The 17,849-nt window shown below is 32.5% G+C and overlaps 1 protein-coding gene across 5 annotated transcripts in view; it reads left to right on the forward strand.

The window, feature by feature from the left end:
* LOC148601004 (arf-GAP with coiled-coil, ANK repeat and PH domain-containing protein 2-like) overlaps positions 1–17,849 on the forward strand; it is a 79,370-nt gene that overhangs the window by 49,923 nt on the left and 11,598 nt on the right. For 2 of the 5 annotated variants that reach the window (XM_088555435.1, XM_088555438.1), the window contains 11 exons: positions 1,645–1,742; positions 2,860–3,018; positions 4,450–4,561; positions 4,735–4,817; positions 6,809–6,934; positions 8,135–8,299; positions 9,217–9,410; positions 10,982–11,002; positions 14,830–14,955; positions 16,697–16,935; positions 17,782–17,793. In XM_088555435.1, the coding sequence (XP_088411561.1) occupies positions 1,645–1,742; positions 2,860–3,018; positions 4,450–4,561; positions 4,735–4,817; positions 6,809–6,934; positions 8,135–8,299; positions 9,217–9,410; positions 10,982–11,002; positions 14,830–14,955; positions 16,697–16,935; positions 17,782–17,793 (1,335 nt within the window). The remainder of the gene's footprint in view (positions 1–1,644; positions 1,743–2,859; positions 3,019–4,449; positions 4,562–4,734; positions 4,818–6,808; positions 6,935–8,134; positions 8,300–9,216; positions 9,411–10,981; positions 11,003–14,829; positions 14,956–16,696; positions 16,936–17,781; positions 17,794–17,849) is intronic. The other 3 variants (XM_088555436.1, XM_088555440.1, XM_088555439.1) reach the window with 2 other exon arrangements.

Here is a 17,849-nt window from a genome sequence, read left to right on the forward strand (position 1 = left end):
TCAAGATGAGCAGTGCTTTTCAGTGATTATCAATTTTTTCAACTCTTCACTGACAGCTAGGAAGTCCAGTACATTAACCCCTCCCCCAACACTTTGTTTGAAAATTTGGTTAATTGCATGCATGTTTGGCTAGGTAACACACTTGTGATAATTGACTTATAGAATGATGAATGTTGGTCGGTCAGATGGGCAATCAGGGCGAGCAGGAAAGATATTTTTTATGACATTTTTCTCAGCAAATATAAATCACAATCCTCCAGATATTTAGTACTAACAACTTCAGTATGGGACCCCATATTGTGGGATGCCATTTCAGGTCTGTTGGACTTCTACTTCTTGTTTACTGACTTAGCATGTTTTTCAACTTTACGGCTACCTGGTCATTTCTGTCTTGTCCCATTTTGGATACAAGTTAACCAATCAAACCACCTTTTTCTGGACCCTTTGCTTTATTTCCTAAATATTTGGATCAACGAGAGGTACCTGTGTCCCGTGGACACGTTTCATCTAATTTGTAGAAATGAATGGAATTCTCTTACATTACTACCATAGTGTTTACATGTAGAATTACATAACATAATCCTAAATGATCTCCCAGCTGTTTTATACATGCCAGGCCTATAATTAACATGAAACACAACATGATCACCTTATTTTATGTATCTACCTGGAGATTTAATGTTCTTCTTCGTTTGATTTGGTTTGTTTGGGTTCCAGAAGTTTTTGGGTATAATTTTTAAACAAAGAATACAAAGAAATTTTAAATAATGCAAGGAATCCCTGGTTAGACAAACATTAATTATTGTATGCATTTGTTATTGTGATTTGGTCACTTTTTTCAATATTTTATTCAGTTAAGTGTAATATAGAGGAAAAATTGCATTCCATTACTGCTCAGAGTTTAATAATGCAAGTATTATAATTTTCAACAAATTATAACACACCTTTTTTATAACTGCTTTTACCAATTGATTTTATATTTTGTATGTAGTCTTACTATGAGAAGTTACAGATTAAGTTCGACCATAGTTGTGGTGGAATGATTTTTACGGAAGTTATGGCCCTTGGACTTGAAAAATTTCAGTAAATTTACAGTTTTCCACATTTTTTTTGTAATGCTTTTACCAATGGATTTTATATTTTGTATGTACTCTTACTATGAGGAAGTTACAGATTAAGTTCATCTTTGGTTACAGTTGAATGATTTTTACAAAAGTTATGGCCCTTGGACTTTGAAAATTTCAGTGAATGTAAAGTTTTTCATACTTTTTTTTTTATGGCAGGGGACATTGGAACGCTGTTCTTTTATTAATATAAAAATATCATTTGCTTTTGTTACTTTGTATGTATGACGTATTACTTTATGTTCTTTGTTGTGTCTGTCTGTTCTGGTATTTGACTGTTTTCCATGATTACTCTTTAAAAGTTGTCTTTAAGTAAAGACCCTATTTTTTCATACCATGTTTCATGCCTGATACATACAGGAACTGACACTTAATGTGCATGTGTCACAATCGAATCTTCAGTTAGATTGTACCTTAAATATTCTATAGAATGCTATGTCTGGTCTTTGGCCCTGGATTACATTCTTTTGATTACCGTTGTAACCTTGGTTCCCTTGATTACTCTTTCTCTTTTTTTCAGGATCTGTCGCAAATTACCAGCTCATCACATGGAGAGAATGGCATCATTGAAGGTTACCTGTTCAAAAAGACAAGTAAAGGCTTTAAAAGCTGGGTCAGGTATTGTAACATAAATAGTTATACCTAGAGTCTGATTATCAGTTACCAGTATCACATTGCATATCCCTTAGCGAGTGTATGTCAAAACACGGATGATATAAAAATATAGTGCTATTTTCTTTTTGCCTCTTTACAAACTAATGCTTTGTCAAAATTTATGAACAATGACTTATAAAAGAGAGCAAACATAACACTAAAAGATGTCAAACTTTTTGTTAAGGAATCTAACATTATAACATAAAAATGTTCCGCTGAAAAGGTTGGTTTGATGAGTGCAGAATGGAAAGTAGAGAAAATGGCTATTTATAGTTCAAGACTACTTTTCTGTCTGGTCTTCATGGACTTTTTTAGCGGGAATTATTTTTTCACATGTCCTCAGAAATGCTACGTAAGTGAAAGTTTTAGTGAATCAATGTACATATTATTTTAAAAAACCCTAAAAATATGCACTTTACTATAGAGGTCTATGGGAATATTAATATGATACTGAGACCATTACAGACATGATTTTCTTCCTATTTAAGTAGGAATTCCTACTTTTTTTTTAATCTAATATTCTAGTATGAAAAGTTTTTACCCCCATTCCTTTTTTTCTCTGAGTGTCCTACTCTTTTTACCATGAGTAAAATAATGTCAGAATTAAGAGAGAAATAATAGAATTCTTAGTAATGTTGGAAACTTTATTCTTGCTATAAAGATATAAAAGTTTCCTGAGGTTTTGCCAGCTTTCATGCAATAAAAGATGTCAAAATTACATTATGAAACTTTAGTAAACTTTGGTAAGAAAAGTAAGATTTGCAATGTATACATGTAATGCATGTATATCTTTCAACTAACAATTACACCAAACAAGTACTATATGCAATTTATTTATTTTAAAAGACACAAACTAAATTTTTTAATGAAATGAAAAATGATGTTAAATTACTTTACAGCAAATCTATTAGTTATCTTCAGGGAGTTAAAATCTCCATTTCGATAAGACTTTTTATCAGGTTATTAACCCTTTATTAAAAGGTTACCTTTTATACTTGATGTAAGTAAACAATTATCAATCAATTGCTATGGCAAGTCATTATAGACTTTCTTTCTTTATTTTTTTTATGTGTGTCTCCAGACGATGGTTTGCCATTCAGAATAATCAGTTGGTATACAAGAAACGGTCAGGTGCCCACAATCATATATCAGTCATGGAAGAAGATCTGAGGTTATGTACAGTCAAACCAGCATTTGATACAGAGAGGAGATTCTGTTTTGAGGTCCTTTCTCCCTCAAGGTATGTTGATACAGAGAACAGGGTCGATCTTTAGGTGCTTTCACCATCAATGTAGGTTGACAGAGGATATTCTGTTTTGAGGTTCTTTACCATCAAGGTATATTGATACAGAGAGGAGGTTCTGTTTTGAGGTCCTTTTATGATCAAGGTATGTTGATACAGGAAGAAGGTTCTGTTTCATGGTCCTTTCATCATCAAGGTATGTTGATAACATGGAGGAGGATCTGTTTTGAGGTCCTTTCACCATCAAGGTATGCTGAAGCGGAGAGGAGATTCTTTTTTAGGTCCTTTCACCTTCAAGGTATTTTGATACAGAGAGGCAATTCTGTTTTTAGGTCCTTTCACCATTAAGGTATGTTGATAACACAAAGGAGACTCTGTTTTGAGGTTCTTTTGACCATTAAGGTATGTTGATAACACAGAGGAGGGTCTGTTTTGAGGTCTTTTCACCATCAAGGCATGCTGATGCAGAGAGGAGGGTCTGTTTTGAGGTCCTTTCACCATTAAAGTATGTTGATAACATGGAGGAGGGTCTGTTTTAAAGTCCTTTCACCATCAAGGTATGTTGATACAGAGAGGAGGGTCTGTTTTGAGGTACATTCACCATTAAGGTATGTTGATACATAGAGGAGATTCTGTTTTGAGGTCCATTCACCATTAAGGTATGTTGATACAGAGAGGAGTTTCTGTTTTGAGGTCCTTTCACCATTAAGGTATGTTGATACAGAGATAGGAGATTCTCTTTTGAGGTCATTTCACCTTCAAGGTATGTTAAATTAAACCATTTGTTTTAGAGAAGAAGTCCTGCTTTGAGGTCACTTTCACAGTATAACTAAACCATTAGTGTCAAGCTTAGGCTTTCTTTGAATATTTTCTTCCTAGTTTAGTTGGTGATGGTACATAACCATTTGCTCCAACCATTAGCCTGTTAATTATTTCATTGGGATGTTGAATTTTTTTTAAACTCTGTATACATCATGTATTTCCCTTGAATTTACCTAAATCTCTTGCTGTTACTACAAAATGTATTTATGTAATTTTAGATATCATTTTCATTTAAGAGCAAAACTAGCATTGTTCTAACAAAAAATATTGAAACTATTGATTTTTGGTCTAATTCTATTGTATTCTTAGTTGAGTGAAGACATATTAAATTCCAAGTGTCATTTTCACTTTTGCTTTGTGAAAATTTATAATTTTATAAAAGAGGGGGATTTTGGAACCACAAAGATAGGTACTGTTAACATGGATATTTTTATCAAATATCATTGAAAATTACCCCTTGCAAAACTTTTCTTGTTCAGATGAAGATGTCTGACCATTGAATTCATTCCCACATGAAATGTTTGCCCCCGATATCGTGAAAGTAAAATTTTCACTTTTACAATTCAAAACCACTGTATCTTCTTAAGAATTTTATTTTCTTTGTAGGAGTCATTTGCTGCAGGCTGATTCAGAACTTGACTGTCAGATGTGGATCAGTGAGATCACATCTGGAATCTCTAAAGCTTTTAAAGATGCTGAAAATCATGAACAAAAAAGTGTAAGTTCTTATTCAGTTCATCTGGTATGTGTGCTTAAAGGTAATATTGCTAAGTATTCAGAACGAGTAGTTGTGGTTAAATCTTTCTTAGGAAAATATTGAATATTTTGCAACAAAATTTGCTTGCAGGTATTCTTTTAATGATCATGAAAACATGTTTATTTGTTTTGTAGGAGGATGATGAATCTAGTCCAACAGATAACAAAACAACAGATGATGCCAAAAGTACACCTCCTAAACTCAGTAAAGCTCAAATGTAAGTCAGTCGAAAATACACCTCCTAAACTCAATAAAGCTCAAATGTAAGTCAGTCTAAAATACACCTCCTAAACTCAGTAAAGCTCAAATGAAAGTCAGTCAAAAATACACCTCCTAAACTGAGTAAAGCTCAAATGTAAGTCAGTCTAAAATAAACCTCCTAAACTCAGTAAAGCTCAAATGTAAGTCAGTCTAAAATACACCTCCTAAACTCTTGAAAGCTGAAAAATAAGTCAGTCGAAAATACACCTCTTAAACTCAGTAAAGCTCAAATGTAAGTCAGGCAAAAATACACCGCTTAAACTCTTGAAAGCTGAATATAAATCAGTCAGAAATACAACTCCAACACTCAGGAAAGCTGAAATTTAAGTCTGTCAGAAATACCTGTCCAAAACTCAGGAAAGCTGAAATGTTAGTCAGTCAGGTGTACACCTCCTAAACTCAGGAAAGCTGAAATGTAAGTCAGTCAAAGAACCCCTCATAAACTAAGTAAAGCTTAAATGTTAGTCAGTCAAAAGTACACTTCTTAACGTCAGTAATGCACAAATGAAAGTTCCAAATTTAGAAGAGCTCAAATGTAAAACAAAAATATACCTCTAAAAATCAGGAAAGCTCAAATGTAAATTGGTCGTAAATACACATCCTAAACTGAGTAAAGCTCAGATGTTAGTCTAACTAAAGTACACCTCTTAAATACAGTTAACCATCAAAAGTACACCTAAAGTATGTGGAACTCAAATGTAAAACAGAAGTTCACCTCCTGAACTCAGTAAAGCTCAAATGTAAGTCTGTGAGACATACACCTCCAAAACTTAGTAAAGCTCAAATGTATGTCTGTCAGAAATACAACTCCAAAACTCAGTAAGGTTCAAATGTAAGTCTGTGAGAAATACACCTCCAAAACTCAGTAAAGCTCAAATGTATGTTTGTCAGAAATACACCTCCAAAACTCAGTAAAGCTCAAATGTATGTTTGTCAGAAATACACCTCCAAAACTCAGTAAAGCTCAAATGTAAATTGGTCGTAAATACACATCCTAAACTGAGTAAAGCTCAGATGTTAGTCTAACTAAAGTACACCTCCTAAATATAGTTAACCATCAAAAGTACACCTAAATTATGTGGAACTCAAATGTAAAACAGAAGTTCACCTCCTGAACTCAGTAAAGCTCAAATTTAAGTCAGTGAGAAATACACCTCCAAAACTCAGTAAAGCTCAAATGTAAGTCTGTGAGACATACACCTCCAAAACTTAGTAAAGCTCAAATGTATGTCTGTCAGAAATACAACTCCAAAACTCAGTAAAGCTCAAATTTAAGTCAGTGAGAAATATGCCTCCAAAACTCAGTAAGGTTCAAATGTAAGTCTGTGAGAAATACACCTCCAAAACTCAGTAAAGCTCAAATGTATGTTTGTCAGAAATACACCTCCAAAACTCAGTAAAGCTCAAATGTATGTTTGTCAGAAATACACCTCCTAAACTCAGAGGAGCTTAAATGTAATTCCATCAAAAGTACATTTAAATTCAGCAGAGCTCAATTGTTAGTCTGAAATACACCTTCTAAATTCAGTAAAGCTTAAAAGTATGTAAGAATTACATCTGCTAAACTAAATGGAACATAAATAAAACTGAAATACATCTCCAAAACTTAGTGTAGTTCAAATGTAAGTCAGTCATAAAGACGTCTCTTTATCATAGTAAAACTCAAATGTAAGTCAGTCCAAACCATATCATAATCATATACTGGCTCATAATCAGGATTACGAGGAAGCTCAATTCTCAAACATCAAATACATGATTTACGTCTTCAAACACGATATAGGTATCTCCTATTTGTAGTGCAAGTCTGTCAGAAATATATCAACGGATATACTTAGAAAATATTAAATGTAAGTTATCAAACCCTCTGAACTAGTTAATAGCATTCTCTTATTGAATTTATTTTTTAAATTTAAGACTTGCACATCTACAATTCACATTTATTTCCAGGAGGTTACAAAGTCTTCTAGCTGTACCTGGTAACAGTCAGTGTTGTGATTGTGGGTCACATGATCCAAGATGGGCCAGCCTTAACCTGGGCATCGCACTATGTATAGAATGTTCCGGTATTCACAGGTATAGCTTAACTTATTTGTATAATGGGTGAAGGCATCCAGACTTTTGTTTTTGGGAATCTGTGTTAAGTGCATGACGTTTGATTTTCTTACCTTTCTTATCTTTCCATACTTTTAGGTCTGTATAATATCCAAGTTATGCCTACAGATGAAATAAAACTTGTGACATTACAATATTAAGTAAATTGAAACCTGTCTAAACCAAACCCTGAATAATGTGGAAACCTGCCGAAGTCCCTTTAAATCAATGTATTTTAAACCTTGGTAAACCGAACACCTGTCTAAAACAAACCAATTTTAAAGTACAAAAGTGGTTCAGTTTAGACAACTTATACTGTATTTTGTGGCAGGATGATCTAAGTTCCTTTTTTATCACAAAATTCATTTTAAAATTGAGATAAAAAAATCAAAGGACAATCAGATAATTCTTATTTATAAAATCTCAGAGACCCTAAAATCTCAGACACCCTCTGTAACTTTTCATGTGTATTTCATCTGACAGACTTGATACCTTAATCTTTGGTATCACATTTCTGTGCCTTGCACACTTAAGTATCAGTCCCTGTAAGAATCAAGCAGTGGGTAAAATGTGGTATTATTTAACTGTTTGCACCATCAGAATCAAGGAAAACAGACAAGATTTGCCATATCATGCTGGGCTTTTGAGTTACAATTTCATTGAATAGCACTGAGAATGAACATTTTAAGGGCAGATAACTGTCAAAAACCTCATTTTTCTAACATGCTTTTGAACAATTTCTGAGCATAGCCAGTGATACAGAGATCAAATAATGGTCTTTTCAAATAGAGAAAGTATCCTTGAGTGATATTACATTGTGAGATCAGTTGGGTTTTGACATGCAGGTTTCTGATTTTTCCCATTTGGCCTGATTCTTACCAACACTTACTCTTAATGTAGATAGGGTCTTAATGTCTTGTTACATTTCTTTGAGATTTGATATTAAAAAAACTAAGTAAAGATATTATATTAATTAAACTTAATATTACAAACTGGTTATGACGAAATTGTGGTACCTTGTTATGCATATAAGTATTTCTGCATTATCTTGATTTGATTTGATCTCATGTTACAGGAATTTATCCACTGCCATTTGTGCCAATGTACATGTACATATATTTGTAAAGATAATAATGTTCTTCTCCTGCTGATGTAGTAAATGTGTCAACATTATATTGACAGGAGCTTTGGTGTTCATTTATCTAAAGTTCGGTCCATAACCTTGGATGCCTGGGAACCTGAACAGTTGAAGGTCATGGCTGAGTTGGGCAATGATATTATTAATAGAATATATGAGAAGAATGTTGATGAAACTATAGCAACCAGGGCAACTGCAGATTGTTCAAGGTTTGTAGTTGGGAAGTAAAAATTTGAGAAACCATGGTTAGGCCATGTTGTTCATACTTTGTTTCTCATGCTCTTGTTTATATCCCTTACCACTACCAGACAAAATGGCTTAGAGAAGCTATGGTTAGGCCATGACATGTTCATACTTTGTTTCTCATTCTCCTGTTTATATCCCTTACCACTACCAGACAAAATGGCTTAGAGGAGCTGTGGTTAGGCCATGACATGTTCATACTTTGTTTCTCATTCTCCTAATTGTATCCCTTACCACTACCAGACAAAATGGCTTAGAGAAGCTGTGGTTAGGCCATGACATGTTCATACTTTGTTTCTCATTCTCCTAATTACATCTCTTACCACTCCCAGACAAAATGGCTTAGAGAAGCTGTGGTTAGGCCATGACATGTTCATACTTTGTTTCTCATTCTCCTAATTACATCTCTTACCACTCCCAGACAAAATGGCTTAGAGAAGCTATGGTTAGGCCATGACATGTTCATACTTTGTTTCTCATTCTCCTGTTTATATCCCTTACCACTACCAGACAAAATGGCTTAGAGAAGCTATGGTTAGGCCATGAGAAGTTCATACTTTGTTTCTCATTCTCCTGATTATATCTCTTACCACTACCAGACAAAATGGCTTAGAGAAGCTATGTTTAGGCCATGACAAGTTCATACTTTGTTTCTCATGCTCCTGTTTATATTTCTTATCACTACCAGACAGAATGGCTTATTATTTGTCTATGATTTTCAGCCTAGTAAGATATGAATAAGTTATGTAACAAATTAAATTTCACCATTTCATGGTGTTAAAAATTAGTTTGGCAAATAATATTTTTCTTGCTTATCAGTCCATTGCAAAATTCTTGATTTTTTTTTACATTTACAGTATGCATGTCTTGTAATACATTGTAGATCTGTAAGAGAAGCCTGGATCAAAGCTAAATATGTACAAAAAGCTTTTGTTGGGAAGTTACCAGGTCCAAAAACATCAGCTGGTAAAAAAATTAAAGGTTGGAGTGTGAAAAAAAAGTCACGACGATCACCAAGCAAAAATGCAGCTGACCAATCAGATACTGAATTAGATGTCACCAGTGGGATTATGGAAGGTAATTAAGAACTGTTGTAACTATAATGTTATGGGTAAATTAGGTAAACTGACCAATATGGAAATTCATGCTTGATTTTTTTTTTTGTGATTTGAATGACTTCGCAGATTTGACCACTTTTGAAACTATTTTTAGCATGACCAAAATATTTTCTTGAAGTATTTTTGGTTTATTTCTTGTACTTCATAGCCACTCAACAATATTTGAAATTTAATTATTGCTGCATTTAGTTCAGTAAGATGTAAAGATGGAAAAAATTCAGACATCAAATAAAACCCTATGATTTATTGACCACAAAAAATAAATTTCAATAAAGAATAGATGAATTTGAATTGGTCAGGGTAATTTACAACTCTAATATCATCTCTGATTTAATTGTAGTCAAGTTTAGTTTGGTTTTCATGCCTAATTTTATCATCTAAAATTATGCATATTCATTGATTAGTTAGATTTTTTAATTAGTATGTTTTGATTTTCTTCCTTTGAATTTTACTTTTTCATTTTGCACATTCATGTTTAAACACTGGAATCATTTCAGATCTAAATTAATTTTTGACATTAATTTTTTCTAAACTTTTTTTAATTATTGTTTAACTTTTTTTTTTTTTTTTTGGGGGGGGGGGGGGGTGGTTAAAAGCAAATGTTGAGAAATTTGTGATTTTTTTAATCAAATAATTATTGAAATATTTTTTAAGGCAAAACAAAAAAATTAGATCTATTTTTATGTCAAACAACAAATAAACACTGTGCATTAAAAAGTGATTTTGATTTAATGAGAAATAAAATGGAGTATTTTTAGCTAGGTAGTCTGCATTTGCTGTGAAATTATTATTCAGGAAATGTATTTATTGTTTTATTGGCATATAATCTTTCAAAAACTGTTTATAAGTGGCTGGATGCTTTAATGTTGAGTTATAGCTGAAATATATTTATAGCAGGCTTTTAGGGAATGGCAGATTATAGGTTTTCTCAACATTGCTTATATTTCATGAAAATAAAGTTAATATTGACTGAGTTAACTGTACGGTTGGTTGTTATTTAGGTTTTTGAAAAGTACATTGTACATTAGATTGGAAAGAAAATTGAAACTTCAGAAATTTAGACTGTCAAAAGAAAATATTTAATAATGAGAAGCAAAATACGTTTTTTTCTGTTTTTCAGCTGTCTTTTATCATAAAATAAAAAAAAAAACATATATAAGTAGCTTTATCATCATTTTTCTGAAAATCACTCTTTTTTTGTAAAAAAAAGTAAAAAAACAAAATGTTCCTCTCCTTCAATCATTTTTGTAAAAAAAAGAAATGCTTGAGAATGAAGAAATTAACTTTGATTTGCCGTAAAGCACAAGTCACAATAATGTGGCAGCATATAAATTTTTCTCTTCTTTTAAAACAAAATTACATTTGTTGAAGAATATTGGTAGCAAAAACTAGAATTTTAGTTTTTGTGAGTTGATATAATTTATACATTTGTTAAATCAACAACTCAGTTAAATATTAACTTTTTTCTCAAAATATACTCAGAATTATATGACACAAATGTAGAAATTAAACACTAGTTATAACTTACAGGGAAACAAATCCCAGAAAAAGGTAAGTCACATGACTCCCTTCAGCCAATCATAGGCAGTAGTACATCTTATTAATCCAATCAGATGCTTTCTTAGATCTTGCTTTGAGTGTGATAGGGGTAGTGTTGTTCGTGGTTGAATACTGTTACATGTATTCTGTACTAATATTAACATTGTCTGTTCAGAAAAATGTCATCAGTTATTTGTGATTTGTTGGCAAATAAGTGAAAAAGTGGCATGGGGCATCAACTTCAAATCATCATAACTTTTTCATTTCATGTTTTTAAGATTTCATTAAAAAAAAAAAATATTTTGGTTCCCTAAATTGCTAAAAATATTCTTTTTATCCATGGAATTTTAGATAAAAATTCAGTGATTAGGCTATGTAAAAATAAAATTTCAGTAACAGTGTTAATATTTAAATATCACTTCAAATTTTCGGACAGAAACATTTTCAAAATAGTTGTCTTAGACATTCCTGCCACTGGTGCAAAACTCCATGAATAACTTTAATATTAAGGTTAAAATTTAATATACATCTTACTTTGCCACAAAGGCATTACAGTGGTCTAAAGATCCTTTGATTTTTTAATTAAAATATATGTAATAGGTTTGAACAAAAGTTCAATAAAGAATATAGTATGATCACAAGATGTCAGTATGTACATTCATGTTACTTTAATACACTGTCATTTAATACCTTTCACATGTAAATATATATCCTCAATTCCACCCACTCCCCATACTGCTATACTACAAACAGCAGTATGAGGAATTCTGTTCTAATAAGTAAGACCTAATACTTTATGCATAAAGAACAGATATTTTTGTCAAGGGGAGATAATTTGTTAAAAATGTATATTATTTTTTATTTTTACAATCCTTTCAGTCTTGTTAACAATACTTTGAATTTTGAAGAACTTGTGGAAATGCATCTTTTACCACTGTACAGGAAGCTTGATATTATTACAAGGATGGGAAAACTAAATAAATGTATGTGTTTTAGTTTGACAATTTCCAATATATTTTATTGCAGTTTTTAATTATTTCTACTTGAAACATATCTTAACTTTAATCCCCAAAAGTACTTTAACACAGTGGAGTTTTGAACCACTTTTGAAGGTTTGTCATTGGCTAAGGGTTTTTCAGTGCATTGGCTAGGTTTACTCATAGAAGAAAATATTAGAAGTAAGGGGAAGACTAACACATGGGACAGGGCCTAACATCAATATTCTGAGTAACTCTAGTTGATACCTTTTTTAATACTTATAAAGGAAGTAATTAACATAAGACAGAGAAACTGTTGTCTACTTTCCTTGCCTCATTTGTCTACCCCGGACTTGACTTTTTTATGAGCAACTCGGTGGGTGTTTCTGGAAAAGCAGAGGACATTTACCCTACCTGGTCTATGCTCCCAGTTTTTAGTGGAATCCGAGTTGCTCATTTGCTTTTGTTACTTTGTGTTCTTTGTTGTGTATGTCTGTTTTCCATGTCGGGTCTTTGCCCCTGGATTACATTCTTTTGATTACCGCTATAACCTTGGTTCCCTTGTTTTTGTGTACCAGCTGAGAACTTCAGTATCATTTGATTCAGTTTAATTTCCTTCTGAATAGGCTGTACTAAGCAATTTTAAAGGAAGAAGTACATAGTTTAGGATGTCTGTCTTGGTGATTTATTTGTAGTATGGAAGCTTATAGTTTTGATCTCAGAATTGAGTCATACACATGCCTTTCTGCTAGTAGTCGCTGCTTCTTGGCTAAGCACTTACCAGATATTGGACAAGCCTTTCTGCTAGTAGTCGCTGCTTCTTGGCTAAGCACTTACCAGATATTGGACAAGCCTTTCTGCTAGTAGTTGATGCTTCTTGGCTAAGCACTTACCAGATATCGGCAAGATCGAATGATGACAGCGTTCCTTAACATTAATAAAAAAATGACTCTTTGAAGGCAAATGAGGTTTTTTTTCAATGAAAATGGGGGACAATTTCTTGAATACGTAGTGAACATACTCAGGTCATAATACCTTGTCTAGAATGCATGCCTCAAAGAGTAGGTTTCCATTAACTCATTTTAAAACACTAATACCCCTATCATACTCCTAGCAAGGATAAGATGAGCATCTGTTTCCATTGACACCTACTAATACCATACCATCTTGTCCTATATAACATTCAAACTTCATCCTAATAAACTTTCTTTGATCGTTAATAATACAGAAAGGACACAATTTTTTGGTGATTACTTTTTTATCGTATAGTTTTTTGGAGGGGTTTTAGGTAAACTGATATTTCAGAGGTACTTGTAGCTGCTAGAGATTTCAGGACAAATATATATTAAAGAATGCACTGTATATGTTTTGAAAGGACTTAGCACCAGTTTATTGGTAGTCTTTAAGTGCACATAGGTGAGATACACTTTGTCTTCAGTACTATAGAGTTTTCTATGTACCACATAATGGTTAGGATTTCATACAAAATCACATTTGTATATTGGAGGTAATGAAAATTAGGTCATTATTGTTAAAGAAAGACTGCTGACTGCCTGTCTGCTTATATTTTACAATAATGACTACTTTGTCATTCACTATATTTCTGTCTAAAGTTAATTGCATTGAAGAAACCACAGATTCACTGACATGTTTTTTTTTACGCATTTGATATATATTTTACTTGCAAGAGATATTGTACTTTTTTGCCACTATTTAACAATCTCAAGGGTCAATATTGCCTCTAAATCATTTTTGTGCTTTTGAAAAGGGACATTCACTCACTAATGTAAACAACTGAAAAAAAAACTTGTCTTGAGTAGAGGTAATTTTACCACAAACCTTTAAGAGGCTCATGCAGATCCTATGACATGGGTGGCACCAGAGAAATTTTATCCCACTGAATTTTTGTTTCAACCTAATGTATAAACTATATGTATGTCAAAATGTATAAAGTTTGCTTTAAATTAACAATGGATGGCTCAGAAAACTATTTTAAATTTCTCTAATAAAGCAACCAAATTAAAGAGTTTTCTCCCCTTTTTTGATGAATTTCAAAGCTTTCTTTAAAATTCATTTCTCTTTAATCATTGCAGTTAATCAAACACCATCATTGATCTTGAAGAAAGAATGCATTTTGGATATGAGATAAATAAAAAGTTTTTGAAAATAAAATTTGTCATGCACCACCCACTACCTGGTTTTTACATTGACACCCTCTGAATACCAACAATATTAAACTTCTAAATAAATAGAAAGTGGAGACAAGTGGCAGATAGTTCTCTTGGTGGTTTTAAAATGCACTATATATTTGACTGTATAGATGAACTAGTAAAAATACCGGTACTCACTATTTAGTCCTACATAGCATGTCTCCTTATAAAGAAATACATTTTAAGAAATAATATCTTATTTCATTCTACTAATTCCAATTGCTGGAAGTGTCCTGTCAATATTTATACTGATTCTTCCTGTAGAAAAACAACTATTTTCATAAAAGATTATTCATGTTAATTAAAATTTCCAGATAATGAAGGTTCCTGTTACCAGGTTTTTTACACTTTTCTTATCCTTATTTTTACAATCATTATAACTTAAGGGTTTAAAGTGTTGGGAAAATCAAATCAAGGAAGCAAATTCAGATACAAGTACTTAAAATCTATTTAAAAGCATCAAAACATCATTTCACTTCATTTTAAGATCAGAACCTGATGGTTCAATCAGTAGTATGGGTACATGAAAAAGAAAAAATCAACAATTTTGATGAAATTCAATGTTTTTTAAATTTTGAGCAGCAATAAGATTTGTTTAGAAATACTTAATTCATGCATACAGATGACATAGTTCCCAATTTTCTACTTACAGCAGTCCTGTCTGTTACCAATAGTAACAACCTGAATGATAGTGATAGTGGAATTGGTGCTGGTGCTGCTGATGTCATTGTGTTCGGTACTGACCTAGAACTTCCAGAACTTCCTGATCTTACACATTGTAAGTATATTTTCTTCATTATAAATTCATTGTAAATAGGATTTCTACCATTTAAGGGCCATGTAGGCAATAACTGTCTTGCTGTCTGATACAGAGTGTGTAACTTATGAGAAATCTCCTTGTCCATCAGTCCATCACTGTAATAACCCTGATTTTTATTGGATGAATATATGGATGAAGCAAACATTGATAGCAATTTTTGTTACTGCTGGACATCAACTTCCAGTGTTATGGGACTTGGCCATATTTCACTATATAGAACAAGGAAGGGGATAACCCACTGCATAGAACAAGTTATGGGATATCCCACTATATAACAAGTGAGGGGATATCCCAATGTATAGAACAAGTGAGGGGATATCCCACTGTTTAGAACAAGTTAGGGTATATCACACTGTATAGAACAAGTGAGGGGATATCACACTGTATAGAACAAGTGAGGGGATATCCCACTGTTTAGAACAAGTGAGGGGATATCCCACTGTATAGAACAAGTCAGGGGATATCCCACTGTATAGAACAAGTCAGGGTATATTCCACTGTATAGAACAAGTGAGGGTATATCCCAATGTACAGAAGAAGTGAGGGGATATTTCACTGTATAGAAGAAGTGAGGGGATATCCCACTGTATAGAACAAATGAGGGGATATCAGATAAATTTAAAATTTATGTTGAAAATAGGAAGAATAAGGGAGGAAATATATATAATAAATAGGGTAATCAGTTATTGTGAATAACCAAAATATGATTGATCATGCCAAGAAGGCATAAGAGTTCTGCACAGTCTTTAAATCTAGGTTTTCTTCCGCACTTGTGATAATATTTTGGTTATTCACTCTTTCCCATTAATTATCCTATTTAGATTGAAGAAATATTATGGTATACCTGTGTCAGTCCATCTGTCATTTTCACTTCACGTAATTTCTTCAAAATGCTGCCACCAATTTTAATGAGACTTTGGTGAATTGATATAAACTCCCTTTTGATTTTATAGATTTCTGACTTTCCATTTTTGAGTTGTATGACTATTTGTTAGAAAAAAATTTATTTAATGTGCTATAACTCAAAATCCCTTGCAGCAATACCAAGGAAACTTCAGACTAGATAACTTAGTAATGGTTTCATCCATTTTCATGAAACTTTGGGAAATAGTTTAATACTATTTATGATAGCTCCCTCTTCAATTATTATGAATTTCTGATTTTCTGTTTTCAAGTTTTTGGTCTTTATTGATAAAAACAGGGGATTTCCCATAATTGCACAATAAATTCAAAATATTTCATGCAATTTTCATGAACACTTAATTGTTGAATTAAGAGTTTTTGTTTGATTTATATATTTCATGTCAAATATTTAACAACAATCAAATTCAGAGCTGTATCAAGTTTGAATTCGGTGTCTATATTTGTCCCATCTGTTCAGGGTTTGACCTCTGCGAGGGTATCTACTGCTGTCTGTAAAGTACTTTATTTCTAAATGTTTAAGATCCATTCTTTTGTGATCAATGTCATCAGATAAATATACAACACATATTTACTTGTACATTCACTCAAGATTCTCAATTTGACTCAATAAGTTTTGACCAATATGATATATTATATTAAAAGGTCACTTGTGATAGATTTGGTAGTTGAATTTGCTTAAAGCCTGAAAAGCAATATTTTGAAAATGTCCTTTATTGACTTCATAAAACTGTTTTGAAATAACCATCGTACAGAAAAAGAATATTTCTCATTGTAGCTTTAGACTTAGAGACCTCTGATGATGAATCTGATGCAGGCATGGAGGAAGGGGATGATACTCAGTCGACAACATCTTGGGAAGACATGTCTAAGCTCGACCCAAACATGTTATTATTTAAAGCAGCTCAGGCTAGAAATCTTACGGTTATGTTAGAGGCATTGGCTAATGGGGCTAACCCTAACTGGGTCAACGAGGATGAGGAAGGGAGGACCCCATTAATGAAGGCTGTGGAGACGGTAGGTTATGTTCTGAATATTAACATTTCACATGGTTTGTTTAAGGTCATATTGAAAATGTGTTATCTTATACATCTTTAACCTTTGACATTTACATATAGGATTGATATATTTTTTTTGAATTTGAAGTGTTTTCTTGTAATATTTATTTCTTTAATATAGGATTCAAAAACATTGTCATAATTACTTAAATATTCATCAATATTATGAAATATAAGCACCCCATTTCTCATTTACTAATACATTCTGGGGGATTAACTAACAGAGCTTCCTCAATCTTACTAACTACTGGGCATGAATCTGAACATGAAATAATTGATTTGTACTCTATACAAGGGGTTGATACACTGTAGACTCTTTAACATAAACAACTGGGTTGTTTTAAGATGATTGTACACATGCATTTGTATTGTATTTATATATATATATAATGGGATATTCTTATACATGGGGTATCATTTTCTCTGGTTGGTTTTGTACTGATACAAGGGCTTTGTGACATGAGTAGAGGAGACATGTAATTATATGTACATGTATTGTGAAAAATCTTTTAAGTTTTGAATTTGTGATATCCACTGATTAATTAGATAACATACTTTAAATACAACCTTTTGTGCGATGGACTTTTGAGCAGTAAAATTAAAACCATTAACTTGACATTGCAATGGGATTCTCTAATATTTTGGTTAATTGCAGAGAAAATCACTTTAACCATACCCCCTTTTTTGAACTTCTAGGTCTGCCCCTGCATACCATGCAGATTGTACCCTCCATCTACTTTCGTCAAGAAATAAGATAACATGCATTGATTATTATTGATATATTACATAATCTTGCCTCTAACAGGGAGCTGACAAGGTAATAATCTGTATTAGCCCTTCTTTAACCCTTAACTCAGTTGTTCAAAACCTCGT

Source organism: Perna viridis, chromosome 12 (genome assembly GCF_037379345.1).
Source record: "Perna viridis isolate PV_CMFRI_1.1 ecotype Kerala chromosome 12, ASM3737934v1, whole genome shotgun sequence".
NCBI lineage: Eukaryota > Metazoa > Mollusca > Bivalvia > Mytilida > Mytilidae > Perna > Perna viridis.